Source organism: Columba livia, chromosome 16 (genome assembly GCF_036013475.1).
Source record: "Columba livia isolate bColLiv1 breed racing homer chromosome 16, bColLiv1.pat.W.v2, whole genome shotgun sequence".
In the NCBI taxonomy this organism is placed as follows: domain Eukaryota; kingdom Metazoa; phylum Chordata; class Aves; order Columbiformes; family Columbidae; genus Columba; species Columba livia.
This window is the reverse complement of record NC_088617.1, coordinates 6,395,980-6,414,216: the sequence shown is the minus strand read 5'-3', so window position 1 is coordinate 6,414,216 and position 18,237 is coordinate 6,395,980. Positions and strand designations below refer to the sequence as shown.

General features: G+C 57.8%; 1 protein-coding gene across 2 annotated transcripts; it reads right to left on the bottom strand.

Moving 5' to 3' along the window:
* Positions 1-982: 982 nt before the first annotated feature.
* STK35 (serine/threonine kinase 35) lies at positions 983-15,712 on the bottom strand. Of its 2 annotated transcripts, XR_010466573.1 has the most exons (4): positions 14,795-15,712; positions 8,944-9,691; positions 3,151-5,193; positions 983-3,024 (listed from the first exon to the last, which is right to left on the bottom strand). XR_010466573.1 is itself a non-coding variant. In XM_021283802.2 (3 exons), the coding sequence occupies exons 1-2, from the start codon at positions 15,396-15,398 to the stop codon at positions 8,979-8,981; spliced, it is 1,317 nt and encodes a 438-aa protein (XP_021139477.2). In that variant the 5' UTR covers positions 15,399-15,712; the 3' UTR covers positions 983-5,193; positions 8,944-8,978. The 2 variants fall into 2 exon arrangements, 1 of the variants encoding a protein (XP_021139477.2); XM_021283802.2 differs by having other exon boundaries at positions 983-5,193.
* Positions 15,713-18,237: the final 2,525 nt, after the last annotated feature.

Genomic DNA, 18,237 nt, shown 5'->3' with positions numbered 1-18,237 from the left:
GCTGAAATGTAGCTCGGGCTCCCCTGGCTTGCACACTGGTGAGCAGGGCAGCTCTGGCCCCTTGGCGTCACTCTGGCTGGGGACAACCAGCCCTGCTGGCCTGAAAACATCCAATTTGGGTCCCTGTCAGCAGTGATTAGGGCGCACAATGCTGACAGCCACATGGCCGGTGGTTCTGGGGCTGCTGGAGGAGCACTGGCCACCCAGCGCTGCGGCTGCCCCGGGTCACCTGAGGCTGTGGGGCTGTTACACAAGGGCTGGCGAGCGGCTGCATGGCCCCACATGCCAGGATACTGTGTGTCCCGCACTGGCTTGGTGGCCCCAATCTGTTTGACACCTGGGAAATCACTGGCTGCCATTACCTGCACGAAGGAGAACGTCTCATCACTGTGGGACACGGCTCAGCCAGCATGGATGTCACTATAGCACTGGGGGTCCCAGCTGGAAATGGGGCTACAGGGCTCCCAGCTGCTGTGACTGGCTTGGTTTTGGTTTGTACATCTGGGATTTGGGGTAGAGGATCTGTGCAAAGCGAGAAAATACCTGCAGCTTCTAAAGCAGAAGTCTGCAGGGCATTCTCCTGGCTGGGTGTGCAGCCAACTCTGGACCAGGTGGGCAAGATGCTGCTCGTCCTCCGGCTCCCAAGCAGGGATAGGAGGCATTTCTGCAGGCAGCATGTGGGCAGGGGCTACATTTGCTGTCCCACTCATCACCAGGGCCTGCTGGACACATGCAGGGAGAATGGGGCTAATCCTAATGCAGGGCAAGGATAAACAGCTGCTGGTGTGGGCCAGGGAGCCACATTTGGTTGGCACTGCCCACTGTGCCTTGGTTTAGTGCTCCAAGTCCCTGGGGTTGGCCTGAGCTCAGCCAGACCTGCCCTCAGGATTGAGTGGGTACCACTTTAGGTACGGGGATCAACCATCACTGCTCAGGGACTCCCATTCCTTACAAACCCACTGCCAGGACAAACGCACAAAGCTTGTGTTTCAAGTTGTGTGTGGCTTTTCAACCCCATCAAATAGCTTTATTCACACAAACATATCTTAATTTACAAAGCCTCTGCCACTCATACACATTAGGGTATCCACAGTGTTCAAAGAACTTAAATAGAATGTCTCATACCAACCCAAGTAAACCAAGTACAAAAAATATTTATATAAAGTTGTTCACACATAGGTCCTAGATTACCAGCTTCTGTGCAAAAACAAACAAACAAACAAAACCCCAAAAAACCAATACAGGTTCATTTACTAATGTAATTATCTCAGTTTGGAGTCTGGGTTTAAGCCTGAGCTCTGGTTTGCAGGGGCTGCAGGGAGCCCAGAGGGGTGCTGGGCCAGCGGTTCCCGTCCCAGGGCTCACCCAGCACCACCAGGGTCCCTGCACCCCCTGGTGCTGCAGGGAAGCAGCTCTGAAAGCTGCTGGTGTTTGCTGAAGGCCCGGGATGGGGACACCAAACACTCCCTTGGGCCCTTGCGACCTCTTCCCCTAGTCTGGGCTTCACTTGGGCAAAGAAATAGGATTTGTCCCAGCACAGCTGGTGAGAGCACAGCTCCCTGCACCTTCCAGATGTGCCCACCGCTCTGACACCCTGCTCTGATGTCCGAAATGCTTTTGGGTGCAGGATGTGCCCGGTGCCCAGCTGAGCAGCAGAGGAGCTGCCAGCACCTCTGTCCCCAATGCTGGCGACAGTTCCAGCAGCACGAGCATCCCTGGCCGAGGGAGCCGGGGGCTCTGCTGCCCCGACACTGCCCCTGGGAGCCGGGGGCTGCAGGAGCCTGGTGCAGCGCCCAGCCGGCTCCCACGGCACAGCCACGGTGCCAACGGGGACCGGGACCCCCGGGCAGGGCGGTGTAAGGCTGGCGCAGCGCAGGTAGGGAAGGGAGGAGGAAAGCAGCAGCGTGATTCCTGACCTGCAGAAAGCACAGGGAAACACATCCCAGCTTGTGCCCTGAAGCAGCTGCCCCACAACGTTTGGCAGGCTTAAACCCAGACTCAGTACTGCATACGGAAGAGACAGACAACGCACGCAACAGAGGATTTCCAAGACCATGGTAATGCTTGTTTTAAGTCTTATTGCTCCGGGAAGGCTCTGGGAGCCTCTGATATGTGAAGGAGCTGGGTCCTGAGGAGTAGAGGAAGACCACAGGGGTAACTCGGGTCTGTCACTAGCACCGCTGAACTTCACACACAGCAGCAAGGGGACATGGGGGAGCTCATCGAACCCCTCTGGGCTGGAGCCGCTGCTGCTCTCTCCTCCCCGGAGCCGGTGGAGCGGGCCCTGCTGCAGCCTGGTACACATAACACAGTTCCCAACCCTCCTGAGGCTTGGCTTGTTCCCCCACCCACCCCACATCCCGCTTGTAAACAGCATAGGCAGAAGTAAACAGTTTCATACAATCACTCCCCCGGCAGGGGGCCCTGGGGAGCAGCGGGGTTTTGGGAGGGGGTGCTTGGCTCCCCCCACACTGACCAGGACCCCCCAGCCCCTGGATGCTCAGCTTTGCTGTGGCCAGAAGAGACAGAGCCAGCCTGGCTTTAGGCCGGGCACTGGCAGCAGGCTCTGTGTTGCTTTCCTAAGCTTGAGTTTTCCCAGCAGCACATCCCAAAGCCACAAACACCGACAGCAGCAGCAGTTCAGCCTGCAGGAGCTGGAGGGGGGACACCCGACAGACCCAGCTGGGAAGAGAAACCCAAACATCTCCCATCCTGCAGCATGGGCACATTTGAGCTGTTCCCACCTTGTTTGAGAGGGAGAACTGGTCTGGGCCAAAGTAACGGGAAGGAGAGATGTGAGGGGCTGTAAACACAAGGCAGGTTCCCGTATAGTCCAGGGAGTTGAGCACAAACAGCAGCAAAATTATCAGGGAGAAACGCTCTGAAAAGGACAAAGTACTGAGGGGAACATCCATGCTGGCCACAGGTTGGCAGTCCCACATTTCATCCTTGGAAGTATTTGCTAAATCCTAAGTAAGGCACTACGGTCTAACTCACTAACGCCAAGCTGCTTCAAAAACACACCTGCAATGCAAAAGCTGAGCTGGAGATGTGTGGTTTGAGGGTGGCCAGGGGTTTGAGGGGGTGACCAGACTGGCTCCTGTCCCTGGGGAGTGGGGTCCAGGAGCCAGCTGGGGGCAATGGTCCTACCTTCCATCCCCACATCCTGCCTTCCAGGCTTTTCTCCACACATGGAAATCTAAGAAGCTCCCTTCTCCTGGGGTATAACGCCGGTGGGGGGCCCTTCCATTGGGAAAAGCCACATGAGCAGGGCTGGGAGGGTAAATCCCTCGTACCGCACATGTTCAGGCCAGGGTTGGGTTCTGACAGCTCTAACCGGAGCGAAGGCTCTGTCAGGTGGAGAAAACCGCCCGCAGCTCCTCAGCACAGCTGCCGCAGGGATCTGCTGCTAATTAGAGACAAACGAGAGCAGCCCAAGCACTGATCAAAGCCTCCAAGAGCACTCCACAGCCAGGGCACCCGCTAACCAACCCCAAAACTGCCCAGACCCCAGCAGCCAGTGGGAGGGAGTCTGTACAGTTGTGGTCCAGCTGTGGCCACAGCAGCATCTCCAGAAACAAAGAGAAGAGCAGCGTGGAAACTGGGGCTTGGCACCAAATTTGTGCTGTCCAAACCTTCAAAAGTCACAGACTCCTGGTCTGGAGCCTCCTGGCACCATCCTCCTAAGAGGGACATGGCCTTCCTGCAGCGACAGCCTCAGCTTTGTGTCCTGGAATAGATGGAAAAGGAAAAAGAAACCCCTCCCTCCTTTCCCTGCCTTGTCTCTGCCTTAGCCCACCTGAGTTTACAGCACTTGCAGTTATTCCTGTGAGCTCAAAGTCCATGGAAGAGATACAAGGAGGTGCTGCCAGTTCAGGAACCTTCCAGGGCTGACACAGGGAAAACTGCAGCCACACACAGACATGGGGACACCCCCACAGTCATGAACAAGGGTTCAGAGGGACCCTCCTTCTGTGAGGGCAGTTGGGGAGCGACGCTGCTCCCCAAAACACTGTGGTGGGTTTAGTGTGATGAGGAATGTTTTAGGTGGTTCAGAACTGGCAGGGTGGAGGAGAGGTGGTGCTGTACATCACATTTACAGAGAGCAAAGCCTAAAGACCATCAACGTGGGGTTGTCCCCGGAATATTAGTGTTGCTTTAAATATAGGCAAGGAAATCGAGTATTAGCTGCTCAGCGTGAGGTTCCAATCTCCTTACCTGAGCTGCACTGTGCTGTCACCAAACCCAAACAGCAGCATTGCCTTTTGCTTCCCAGAGATAGTTACCTAGCAGGGAAAAGTGTTTCGCCAAGGCCAAAACCCAGCCCGTGAGCCGTTTAGGCCAAACCTCCTCCTCTCCCAAGTGTTTTTCCTAAGGACTGAACATTAAACACGTCAGCGCAGTGAACTGCTTTCTGTTTCTCTTGGATGCAGATGATTCACCTGAAAAAGTACCTACAGGCTCCCTGTTGTTCTCAGTATAGAAAGACCATAACAAATGTCACTGGTGAAATCCAGCTGGGGAGGAGGAAGGTTCACCCGCCGCAGCAGCAGACCTGCCTCACCAAATGCCTTTCCAGCCTGTTTCTGCTACTCTGTCCTAATTAACGCCAACTGCTCACGGCCTGGGCAGCATTTGCCTGTTCAGAAGCTGCCTGGCTATGACATCACTCATCCGCTTGCAACACATGGTCCGAGACACTCACTTTTTCTAGAGCAAAGCCCTCCCACTGCAAAACCAGCAATAGCACTACTCCTGTTTCCCCGAGCCAAAACAAGAGCTTTAAACCCAAAGCTGTGCCCAGCCAGACTCGGCACTAGTGCCTGTCAGCAAACCTCGCTGCTGGCTGCGATTCCCACCTCCTGACGGAACCAAATCTTCTCTAGAAACATCTACCGAGTCAAACAGCCACACAGGAGACACCGGGAGGGCTGGGCAGGGGCAGCTTTGCTCTCTGGATCTTGTTTAAAATAGTCTCATGAGCACAAGAGCTGCCAGCCTGCGCTCTTCTACAGGCCCCTGCAGCCCCCCCGCTCCCCAGAACACCTCTTCCCAACAAAACAAAGTAACACCCAAAGATTTCACATTGCCAGAGATCCTGCAGACCAGGGATCTTCTGTATCGTCTTCCCTCGTCTTCAACCTCTCTTGTTGCACGTAAATAATGGAGATTGTGGGTCCCGGGTAAATAAACCTGCAAGAAAAACAAGAAAGGAGAAACAGAGGTCAGGTGTGTCCGTGGTTTTGTCCCAGTTACTACACTGTGACAATGTCCTGCCAGCCTTCCTGCTGCTACCTGAGCCCAAGTGCAGGCAAAGTGAGCGGGATCGCTGGTTCAGTGCTCAGCGCAACTCTGCCCTGTGTTCCCAAACCTCGACTAAAGCAGCATTTGAGGGGCTGGGAGAACTCAGGATGAGCCCATGGGGCCCCAGACCAGGACTCCAAACAACTGCAAAGGTAACAGGGTCAGTGCTGGTTCACTTGGCTGCTGGATGCAAGGGCTGGAGGAGAGGAAGCCCAACTCCCGCAGCCTTCCCAATGCTCCCAGTTACCCTGAGATGGGCATTGCCACATCCCTACTTCAGTGTTTTATCTTGATCCAGGCACGTGGGCCTGGACCAGGTTTACAGCCGTTTATTTCCCAGGAACGATTCACACAGCCCCGCATTGCCAAGGTTGGCACGCAGCCAGCCCGGGGCTGGTGACACAGCTCTGTCCCGTGGGACCCCCACAGCGTCAGCCCGGCTGGACCAAGGACAAGCGTTACCACAGCAGAGCCCGGCCTTGAGGCTCCACACGCCGTGCTGGCGAGTGCCAGATGCCAGTCCTTCACCAGAGAGGTGGCACAAGCCGGGACACTGGGGACACCCCACACCACTCGCCCTGCACGTCCGCAGCAGCTCAGGCTTCTCACCTGCTTCTTGCAGAGCCACCTAAGAGCCATTTCAGCACAGACGAAAGCAGGGCAGGATGGGTTTGCAGAGAAAAAACGTGGGGGCTGGATTCAGCTCCCCGCCTCAGCAGGGACAGGTCCTGTCCCACTGGGAACACATGAGACACCAAGTGACAGCAATGGAGCAGTGGGAGAGACCTGATGAAGGAAAACTGCCCTGCCCAGCACATTACTCAAATCCCTCAGCTTGAGAAAATCTCATCAAAGAAATCCCTGCCCAAAGAACACATTTCTGAAGGAAGAAGCTGCCTCTGCTGCTGGGGGCAGCAGCCAGGGCCACGGGCACGCTGCTCTGCAGGGGAGGGAAACCCATCAGAAAAAGCCTGCTTGAGAAAAGGCTTGCGAGAGGCACCCGAGCATCAGGTCAGGGGCAATCACGCAAGGAATTTTCTGGAAGATTTCTCCTGTGGCGCAGCTTCATTAGCAAGTAGGGCAGTGATCCCGTGTGCACTTCCCTGGAGTAGGAACATTTGCAGGGAAGAGCATTGCTTGAGCAGCCCCGAGCTCGCAGCTCTGAGACCGCAGAGCTCACCCCACTGACGCACGTTGTTTCAGGGGCTTGTTCGAGAGCTTTTAATCCCTCCACTGATGCCACTTTTAGTTTTAATCAGCTCGAATGTTCACTCAGCATCAGCAGGATGTGAACCAGCAGCCACGGAGTCCTCAGCTGGGGAAGATGACACTCACGCGTGGGTCACGGCAGATGGGGGTGGCGATGTGCTCTGTGTGGTGGCAGAGGGAGGGAGATAACCCAGCACCTTCTCGTGTTCATCCCATCAACTGCCCCTGCGTGGGAGCACAGGGTACAGGGGACGGAGCTGAGAGCCTCTGATATCTCCTAAATTCTTCCCTGTGCTCTACACGTCTGTTTGTGACACGCTCCTTGGGAGCTCCCTGAAATCCAAGCACAGCAGCCCCCCCCGAGGAGGGACAGCGGGGCGACAGTGAGCAAACAAAACCACAAACACATGTGGCCAGAGGTGATGTGACCCAGCGCATCCTCAGGGCCCTCCAGGCAGAACCACAGCTGCCCACAAAGAGGTCACCACCCTGCGGGGTGACCCTGCAATGCTGCCCCTGCTGCTGCGGCCAAGGAGAGGAACCACCCTTGCTCTTGCTGTCCCACAGCTGGTTTCAACCGCAACAAGATTCACAAACCACTTTGAAACCAACCTGCAGCCAAAATTAACACGATTTCAGAAATGAAACCACCATCCCTCTCCTTGACTTGCTCAGCTGATCCCATCCAGTTTCAGCTACTTTCAGCTGAAACGAGAATGATCAAAACCAGCGCCAGAGGAGGAGGAGTGCTGGAGTAAACCAGGCGAGAAGGCTGCACGTGTGTGCAGCAGCCATAGCAGAACTGAAGGCAAAGCTGCTGTGACATGAAAAAAAATCAGCAGATGTCTATGGCAGAGTGAAGAGTAAGCAAAAATCTGATTTTCGGGTCAGGGAGGGTTACAGTTTTCCAGGTTACGACACAAACCAAGCCTGAGCTGTCCTGGTCTGGAGCTGTACTGGGGAACTCATGGCATGAGCCAGCAGCCCTACAAACCACACACCCGTGCCACAGTTCAGCTGGAAGAGATTACCCGAGTTTCTCAGTCAACTTAAATTACCTGAGAGCAGAATTCAGGTCTTGCTCTAAATCCTACTTTAAGCTTCTCAAACCCGTTTCCAATTTTAGATTCGCATTTAATAACAGCCAGAGGTAGCCTGATTTGAATGCAATAAATACACAATGCACTAGAAAAACCCTACAGGAAAGCACACCAATGGTCATCCCACAGACACGCCAGAGGAACGTTCCCCGCAGCACAACACTCAGGGTTTGCGGTGACCAAACGGCCACGCTACGCATGTCGGGTCATGTTGTGTAAGTGTGTCCATCCCTGCTCAGCTGTGTCAGGGACAGAGCGATCGGTGCAGACTCACGGCTGCTCCAGCTGCATTTGGAGGGGTTTGCAGGAGGCAGCTGGGTTTTAAACAAACAGCCACAGGGCAGGACTGTCCCCTCGCTGTTTGTTATCCCTGCATGTACAATTCTGCAGATATGCGCAGGATGAATTCTCCCCGGAGGGCACGGGCTGGTTGTGTAACTCAGCAGCAGCAGCGTGTCAGCGCAGAGCGATGGCAGATGGCAACAGCAAACCCCGACCCGACCCCCCGCCACGCAGCACCCGAGCTGCCCCGCGCCCGGCCCTGGGGCACGAGGTGGGGTGTCCTGCTGAAAGGTGGGGTGTCCTGCTTTGGGGGACCTTGTCATACCCAGCTGAAGGGCTCACATTTCTGTACATTCACCCTCCCAGCCTAATCCCCATCCCACACTTGCACTGGGACCAGTACCGAGCCCCAGCCCCAGGCAGAAGCCGTCGCATCAATTACTTGCGCTGGAAATCTTATGGGTGTTAAATATTTTGTGCCAGGGGCGGGGATGGTTTGTGAACCAGTTTGGACAAAACAGCAGTGACAGAATTAGACCGACCCAATGGGCTTTTCCATTTCTCTACTTCCTTTTCTCTGCGCCCAGCACAAAACTCACCTGGGATGGGCAGCATGGAATCTTACATAAGCTCAGGAACCCTCAGGTGGATCAGCGAGGAGGGTCTTTTTTTAGCAAAACCTGCCCAAATGGCCACACCTTCCCCACCACCCTGCTGCTGGAGGCTTGCTCTCCCTGGTTCTATGATTTAGGATCCCCAAAGCTGATGTCCAAAGGTGCTCATGGGTCTCTCTGCCCTGCACCAGCCTGTCTCGGCTCCACTGGACTTCTGGGCAGCAGCGGGATGTGCAGCTGTTAATTCTGTTTCCCGCCTCTACTTTATTTTTGCAGTGGAATAGGTGGGGGAAAAAAGACCTCAGAAGCAGTGCTCTGATGAGTCACTATAGAAATGGCTCTGGAAACATAAAAGACTCCTTTGTGTCACTACAAAGTGCATTATCGGGCTGGTACAGCGGACAGAATAATAACAAAAACTGTGGATCACTTACCCAGCTGCAAAGCACAGTAGTGCCCTGCCCTGAATTTAAGCAGCACATGTAACCTGGTCCATTCTGGTTTCAAGCTCAAAGGCATCGGGTCGATCCTGCGGGTTAGCAGCCAACATGTCTTTCAGGAGCTGCTTGACTCCCTCAGACATGGAAGTCCTGCGTTTCTGAGGGATGTGCAGCTCCATCTTTGGGTTTTCTAGCAGCGCTTCCCCAACGGGCACAATCTCGGTCCCCTGCTTGATGTAGGTCCCCAGCAGCTCCTTCTTGGTCTCGGCGTCGATGAACGTGATCCTCTCGATCATGGCCCAGATGATGATGCCCAGGGCGAAGATGTCAGCCTTGGCGGTGTAGTGTCCCTCCCAGACCTCGGGTGCCATGTAGAAATCGGAGCCACACGCTGAAGACAGCCAGTACTTGTTCACATTCACATTTCTGTTCTCGTGCCCGCCCTCCTTGCCCCGAGCAGTCAGGCCAGCGCAGACCTTACTGAGCCCGAAGTCGGCCACCTTGAGAACAGGGGTGCCCGACTTCTCAGTGATGAGGATATTGTCCGGTTTCAGGTCGCGGTGCACGATGTGGTTCTTGTGCAGGAAGGCGATGGCGCTGGTCAGCTGCAGCATGAAGCTCGTGTTGGTGGCGGGGTCGGGTCTCCGGGACAGCACGTACTGGTTGAGGTCTCCCCCTTCGCAGAACTCCATGACGAACCAGAGGTAACATGGCTCCTCCGCGTAGCCCAGGATCCTCTCGCCTAACCAAAAGGGACACAAGCAAAAGAGGGTTTTTCAGACATATTATAAAATGTACACGCTTCCTGAGGGCAGGCAAGGAACGGGTCTGGTTTATGCAGATGGGAAAGTCCTTGGGAATGTGACTGGGACCTATCACATGGTGAGGTACCAGCAGTGATGCTGATGCTGTTGTGGCTCCAAGAGCTTTAGGATCCCGTTGGGTGCTACACACCAGCCCCACATTTCTCTGAGCCCAGGGCTGGCAGCCAGCTCAGGGACCTGTTCCCAAAGCGCAAATGTGCCAGTGAGACTGGGCTTGTGTCTCCTTGGGTGCTTGCAGGGAACCTGGAAGTGGAGGGTTATTTTCCTGTGCTACCGTTAGGCAATTCTCCCTGGGCTCTGAAAGCCAAAGCAGCAGCCACTAAAAGCACAATTAGCAGCGAGTCTGCAGGAAAAAATAAATCAGTTCTGTGTGAACAGCAGCTCTTCCACCTGAGCTCTGCCGCAGGAGGCAAAGACTGCATTCTATTATACCCTACCTTTACTGGTACAACCGCAAGTGGGGAGTAAATCACACCCTGCAAGGCTGGGCCAGCACAGCCTGGCTAAGAGCAGTCACACTAAAGCCTTGCAGTTCTCCTCAGACTCAAATTTGTTCATTTAAGCATTGTGTTTGTGCTAGGGGAGCTCTGCCACTTCGTACAGCTTCATTGAGTGCCAACAAGTCTTTAAGGAGAGGAAACCAGAGGCCCGAGTAGCAAACAACATTTAAAAGCAACCTCAGCCATGCTTACAAACATAACTATTGCCTTGCTCATTAGTGCTGCTACTCAGTATTATTACCCAAAGTTTCTCCCTTAACCAGAGGTCTCATTGAGCTCTTCTAGCTCAGAACATCTCAGGTCCGTTACACTGCATCTCAGATTCACTCCACAGCCCCCTGCCAAGACAAACCACTCTCTTGTGTCCAGTTTATGTGCAACAGCATGACATCAGCCAACAGAATCAGCCAATGCCAGGGTGCAAATCCCATTGCCAGACCTCACATCACTTGCACAGAGCACCCAGGTGATGGGCAGAACCTGCACGCACAACCAGGGCATCACTTTGCTCTAGGAATTAGATGGTTTTTATCCTTAAGCACTATAAGGGAGAAGCTGAAGGACATCACTCACCTCTGCCATAGTTAGCAAGTCACACAGATGAACTTGAGTGTTTTGAAAGCAGCTAAATAACTCCACCCATTTGACAAAGTTGGGTTTTGTTTTAGCAAAGCCCTGGAGAGCACATGGGAAAGCAAACTTCCAGCAGCAGGTAAAGCCAAGGACGAGCGGGGACACCAAGGCCTGGGCTGCACGGCGCCCACAATGGTCAGTGATTGGTGTGGGTGGGAATATTGGTTATTTGGACAAACAGTCTGTAGCCATGGCTACTGCTATGGAAATGGAAATCTGGACAACAGAAGGATTTGGCTGCACCTCCCTGCCCTGGGCAGAAGAGGAAGGTCAGGGCTGGGGGATGGGAAGGACATAGGGCACTGGGCACACGTTAAGGGGCTGAGTGAGACCCCAAGGTGCTGGAGGGGGCTCAGCACATAAGCCCAAGGGCTAGCAGGGAGCAGCACGGGAGATCTTGGCTCTGGAGACCAAAACACCCACCAGGAAAAGCAGCTTCTCACCCTTTGGTGAGACTGGCATGACAGCATGGAAACACAAGCAGAGGCTGCTCGTCTCTGGAGCAGAGACCTCAGCACAGCCAGGACCCCCAGCTGCCACTGCCCCGGGTTTGCTGAACCCCAGGAATGTCACATCAGGGAACAGGGCTTTGATTCCCTGTCCCCTCAGCACCCCTGTTGCCCAAACATGGAGAGCAGGAGGGTTTGGCTCTTCTCAGCCAGGAACCACAACACGGAGCACATCACAGCCCCGAGCATGTCACACATGGCCAGGAACACCAGGTGGGATGGTGACAGCAGGGACAAGCCAAGAGCCCCTTCCCACAGGGACCTGGCTCAAACACCAGCTCACCAGCAGCAGGGACCTGCCCGCTCCAACAAGCCAAGGTCTCGTTTGTAGGATAAGGAGGGCTCTGGTATAAAACTTGGTCCCTGGGGCTCGGCAGGCACAGGGAGAACAGCGCTGATCCGGCAGCACCGTGTGCTTCGCTCCGGGTGGAGCTGCCAGGAGAGGCTTAAGCCAAGAGTAATATTTCCTCATTTTCTTCCTATAATCTGAAAAGTGGTTTAGTTGTTAAATCATCTTCCTGCCTTCAAAACAAACAGCTTTAAACATAAGGAGCTGGCAAAGCTGCTTCCTAAAGATGAGATGTTTGCAAACTGAAGTCGAGCAGCCCAGAGCTGAAGAGATGCAGACGATGGGCCAGACTCACTCTCCAGCACAGAGCAGCCCTGCCCTGGCACAGGACGCTCACGCTAACCCCTCCATCCCCCCAGCAGCCCTGCCACAGCCTGTCCTGGGAGCTCGTTAACAGCTTGTTAATTTGCTCAGCACCACAGGGAAAAAGAAAAAAATAATTAAATCTAATGACAGCAGAAGCAGCATCCCACTGCTGCTGTAACCTCTGACTCGCTCTGCACAAAGTGAAGACGAGAGTCGGCACACGCAGCCGAGGCACTGGGACTGACTGTAACGCGTGGGCAATGCCATGGTGGCCCACAAGTGAGGCTGGTGGCAAGTTGGTTGCCTCATGAGTGACACACTGGGAAGCAACACCTTATACCTGTTCACTTATCAAGGCAGTTCTGTCCCTGCTGTGGGCCAGGAACAAGAGGCCATGCACAAGCCGCAAAGATGCGTGTGTGTCAGGGCTCAGTGCTGGGCTCCCAGCTTCTCTTTTGCACTCTGCCTTTTAATTTATTATAATATGCCAAATCTTATTAAAATGACGAAGGCTCAAGCTTCGCACTGTAGCTGAGACCCGACATCGCCTGCTATCCCGACAGTTGTGCTCCCGATACAGAAAGCCCCCGATTAATCCCCCCCCCGCGCGCTGGCACAGCATCTGTGCTGGCCTGTAAATAGCCCGGCTGCGGTCGTGCAGAATGGCACGGCAGAGTGGCGACGTGCCGGCCACCGCGGTGCAGCAGCTCTGCGCACACAGCGGGCAGCGATGGAGAGCAAGCGGGCCTGGGAGGCTCACCTCACCCAGGCTTTCGTTCGGAGAAGATTTATTGGTGCCGTATCGGACCCAAAGCCTGGGGAGACAGTGAGTGCAGCCCCTGCTGAGCCTGGGGCCAGCAGACAGTGTAGTGCAGAGGGGAGAAGGAACACGCTGTATTTTGGGAAGCGGAACTGCTGCTCCGCCGTCTTGGGCTGCACAGCCCTCCCCACAGCAGGAACATTGGGGGGTTCTCTCCCTCCCGAGAGGTGAGGAACACCTATACCTACCCAAACTGTCCCCGAGCCACACCAGCTCCTCTCAGGGTGCATGTGGCAAAGGGGGGGGGCAGGAAACCCCCAAACCTGCCAGGAGGAGCTTGACTTGCTCCAGCTGGACCCAGCAAAGGGAAGAGCTGGCTCCTGTACCGGGGAGCCGCACCAGCGAGGGCACGTAAAGGAAGCACCCAGGCCATATAGAAAAATAGGACAGTGCCCTTCAGGGTGGTTGCGCTGGAGTGTGAAGGGATTGGGGCCGCACAGGGCAGAGGGGGCAAGTCTGGACATGTCCCCCCCGGAGCATGGAGGTGACAGGCAGGGCAGGAACGGTATGAGAGCCAGAGGTTTGCCCTGAGGATGGGTCTTAGCAGCTCTGCACAAAGTCTGTGCCTGGCACAGGGTTTGGAGGCTGCTGAGCTCCCCAGAGTGTACGGGAGCCCTGATACACAAGTTTGGGGAAGGAAGGGCTGGGGTGAGCTGGCTCTGGCTGTGACAGGCTGGGGGGCACGGGGACATTGAGGACACAGAGCTCCGGTATTTTTCCACATCTTCACATGGCAGAGCTGGATCTGACAAGCGGCCAAGGGAGCAGAGGGAGGGAGAGAGCATTTCGGAGATGTCACTATCACAGTTATCAGCTCTGGCAGGAGAAGGTGACCCCTGACAGCCCCGTGATGCTGCTGAGGGACCCCAAGGGAAAATGGGGTGGCAGCTTCCAGGGCTGCCCCCACTTGGGAGGGGAACGGGACAGGAGAGGACAGAGAAGAGTCCCAAAGCTGTAAGAGCTCGAGGAAGTGGGAAGGACTCTGTAACCAGCTGCAGCCTTGGGGGCCTCAGAGAAGACAGGACTGAGGCAGAGAGGGGGAGATGTCCCCTCGGTGTGACTGGGCAGAGATAGGGGAAGGTCCCCAAGGGACGCACACGGGCTGAGGGGCAGGTCAGGGTGGCGCAGGGAGCCCCAGGACAGGGTGTAACAGAGGGGTTAACACTGGAAGGGGATGCAGGGAAGGGCAGCACACAGGGGTCTGAGCCTGGACGTGACAATCGGGTCCCTCAGGACAAGGAACACGGGGCTGGGGTGCTGCAGAGGTGCAGGGCACAGAGGGACCCCATGGGTAGGGCATCGAGCTGCAACACACAGGGTGGGGGCTTCACGGAAGGATGTCCCTGGGAACAGCACACAGGGGACAGGGAGCGAGCAGAGGGGACACCCAAACAGAGCCCAAGGGGCAGGTGACCGGGGGCAGAGGTCCCAGGGAGTGCTGGGGGCAGCAGAGGGACCCTGGGGGGCCCTGCAGGGACAGGACCAAGGTGGGTGGTGGCAGCACCCCTGGGACAGGCACTGCTGCACTGCAGAGGGACCCCAAGAGTGACAGAGGAGAGCGGGACAACCAGGGGTGCAGTGGCGGGAGCTGGGGGGTGGCTACACTGTCAAAGTGGTGAGAAGGGTGGAGGGGGAGCTTTTGGGAGGTCCTCTGAGGGCAGGTGATGCCGAGGGGGGATTTGAGCAACGGGGCAATGCTGGGGGGCAGAGGGGCTGCAAAGGGGGAAGGGGATGACACTAGCATGGGGTACCCCAGAAGTTCCCTGGTGTGGGGACGCTGATGACAAGAGGGAGGTGACAGCCTCAGGGGGTGGGTGACACTGGGGTGGGGGGCACCCAGGGAGGATGACACAGGGGTGCACAGGAGCGCTCCGGGAGTTCCCGGGCAGTGCCGGGGCCGGTACCTTTGAGGGAGGTCTCGACGAGGCGCAGGTAGAGCTGGCTGCGCTTGTTGCCGTGGCTCATGCGCTGGCCCAGGCCGTGCCGCTGCAGGACGCACTCCTCGAAGCGCACCACGTTGGGGTGCTGCCGCCGGAGGCTGGTCAGGGCCCAGAACTCGGCCAGCGCCAGCTCCACATTTTCCGGGGCGTCACAACGGATCCGTTTCACCGCCAACCGGGCGCCGCTGCGGCCCGACACCGCCTCGTACACCACGCCGTAGGCCCCGCGGCCGATCTCGGCCAGCAGGCTGTACCGCGGGGCGCCGCCGCTGCCACCCGGACCGGGCCCCGCCACCGTCGCCGCCATCGGGCCCCGCCGCGCCGCCCGCCGCCGCCGCCGCGTCGCCCTTTGTGTCCCGCGGCGGCCGCCGTCCGCCGCCTCCATGGCGTCGCCGCGGGGGGGGCCGCGCGCCCGCCGCTGCCGCCCCCCCCCACCTTCCCCGGCCCCGCGCGCCGGGGAGCGCCGCGCGGGCAAAGGGGCACGCGCCGCCGCGTCGGAGGGCGGAAAAGCGCGCCCTGCCAGCCCCTTTAAGCGCTCGGCCAATCGCGGCGGCGCGGGACGAACCATGCCGGCCGCGGGGGGGATTAAACAAGAGCCCCGCCGGGATCCGGCCTTCCCCCGGTGGTGGGATGGGCCTCAGTGGCGGCGGCCCGGCTTCCCCCCCACCCCGTGCCAGGTAGCCGGGGCACCGCTAAAGTGCCTCAGCGTGGCGGGGGCTCAGCGCGCCGGCCGGTTCCTCCGCTCCCCCCGCCGCCGTGGTACGCGCCGCCCCGGTGTAAACAGGCCGGTCATCGGGGCGGCGGCACCCGGTGGCAGCCCCGGCCTGGCGCAGGGTCCCCTCCCCGCCGGGCACGGCACAGGGGAAGCGATGCGGTGCGGGCCCGCGGGGCTCACCTGGGCCGCGGCGGCTCCGGGCCGGGCGCTGCGCGGCGGCGGCGTGTGAACGAACGAATGAGTGGGCGGGACGGCGGGATAAGAACGGGGCCGCGCGCCCTGACGTAAACCCCTTATGTAACGGCGGGAATGACCCGCCCCCCCGGGACGGTTCGGTGCACTGGGGAGGGGGTTCGGTGCAACGCGGGGCCGCGCAGCCCTTCTCGGTGCATCGGGAGGGGGTGATGTTCCGGTGGCCATGCAGCGGGAGAAGGGCCCCGGTGCACCGGCGGTAGCCGTGCAGTGCCGGGGGTATTGGTGCGCCGGGGCTGTGCAGCCGCACCGGTGGGGCGGGTTCGGGGCGGTTCAAAACACCAGCGGCATTAGGGTCTCCTCCCGGGTGCCTCATTCGCCCTCCGGTGACAGTCCGACCCGGCTCCCGGGGGTTCACCGGGGGCTTTCCCGCTGGAGTTCTCCGGGAAAGTAGCTGAGATCCCAGAGAACATCATCCCGCTGCCCCAGGGCTGGGCAGGTGCTGGTGCAGCGGGGGTTTTCGTGGCCCCATGGGGTGGCCCAGCACATGTCGGTGCCCCTGGGATGGGAAATGTCACCAAAAGCAGGGCACAGTAACTGCCATCCACCGGGACCCTGAGGGGTGGCAGGGGCCAGGGGGAGCCCCAGGGCTCAGTGTGCCCCCCCGGGGTAGCCACGTGCCCACACAGGGGTCCATGTCCCATACACTGTCCCCAAACTCCTCTTCACCCCCTGGCCGTGGACTTCACGAGCATCCTTTTCCCCCTGGGCAGTGCAGGGGGTCAAATCCTGGCACTGGGCTGCGGGGTCCGGTGCTGCCGGGGGTGGCAGCCAGTGAGTTGCAGGGTTCGGGGCATCACACACTGCAGTGCCACTCCCCATAGGCAACCAAATCCCATAACAGTTTTTTTTCCAGTTGCTTCTCCTCCCGTATTCCTGTCCCCCGCATGGGTGACGTCTGCCAACGGCCAAGGAGAGCATCTGCAGAGCTGGTTTATGGAGGAGCTCAAGAAATTACTGCTTTCTTGACTCACTTCTGAGACATGTGCCGTCACCATCACGCAGCTCACAGCAGCTCCGGGCTGTGTCATGCCTGCTCCCTCTGGGGGGATGGAGACCCCCGAAGCCACCGGCACCCAGGGCTTGTTGTATGGGGCAGGTGATGCTCTTGTGTTGGCATGGCCGAGGCCACAGCTCCTGCCAGTGCTTTAAACTCAACTTGCTCTTAAATGAAGCCACTTCACCTCCTGGCTGCGGGGGCTGTGCCACAGGCTCATGCTCCCGGTGCTTCTCGGCAGCCTGATGCGGCATGTGCCTGTGGCAGGGACGATGGCAGCGGTGTGACTCGCCGTGTTTGTGTGGGCTCCACTTCTTGTACCGGCGTCGAGTGGCCACTTGTGCCGCCTGCCCACGCAGGGGGGTCACCGTGTGCTCACGGTGACCTCGAGCTGCTGCGGCGTGACGCACACAGGGCCTGTATTGGCCCCTGGTCCCACATCGCCGTTCAGCTGGCTGCCACATCCCCCGCGGCGGTGACCTGTCCCTGCCCCGCGCTGCCTGCCTGGTGCCTGCCCCACATCGCAGTGGTGCAGCTGCTGGAGGTTGGCTCCAGTGCTGTCGTGGTCAATCTGAAGCTGCATGGCTCCCCTGGGAGCAGACCCCCGAGCCTAGCCCCCTGCAGTTCTCCCCACAGAGCTGTTGGGGCCTCTTATGACCCCCAAAATGGGTCTGGCACATCCCTCGCCCCATGGCACCCCCCCCGCAGGCTGCCCTGTGCCTGCTAAAAGGCCACTTACCCTCCACCTGTGACATTGCTTTAGGGCCAGTGGGGGAGAGGGAATGTTTTAGGAGTTTTTGGAAAAGCCCTAGCACTGAATAGGATGAAGCTGATGGTGCTGGAGGAACCACTGCTGTCCCATGCGATGCTCCTGCTGGCAGTGCTGGGTCACAGTCCCGCTGCTTGGGGACACCCAGGTGAGGGGCAGAGCTCATCCCCTCACCCGAGGATGATTTACCCCGCGCAGGGATGGGGGGCTGGGTGCTCTCGAGGTACCAGGTCTGGGGGTGTTGGGGCAGAGCCGCGTGGCTGCTGCTGCTGCGGGTGACGTTAAGTGCCATCAACTCCCACTTGCTTTCGCGGGAGCTCATCCCCCTCCTCGCCAAACCTGCTTTTCACTGATATACTTAGGAAAACTTAACTTTTCTATTACTGCACATTTCTCTTACCCAGGTGCTTAATTACCATTGTCCCAGGGAAATGTCAGTGTGACTCACAGACAGTTTCCCATTAGGAAGCGACAGATGAGTATTAATTAAACTTGCTGGTGGGTGGGCTCGCTCCCAGCTCCTTTCCCAGGGGGACCCTGTAACCCCTCGTGCCTGCCTGGCCCACAGCCAGCCCTGGAGAGGACCCTCTGTCCTGCTTCAGTGCATCAGTGGCACACGTAGAAAATTAGACAGGTATGAAATTTGCTGCAGGTAGAAAATTGCTGCAGGTATG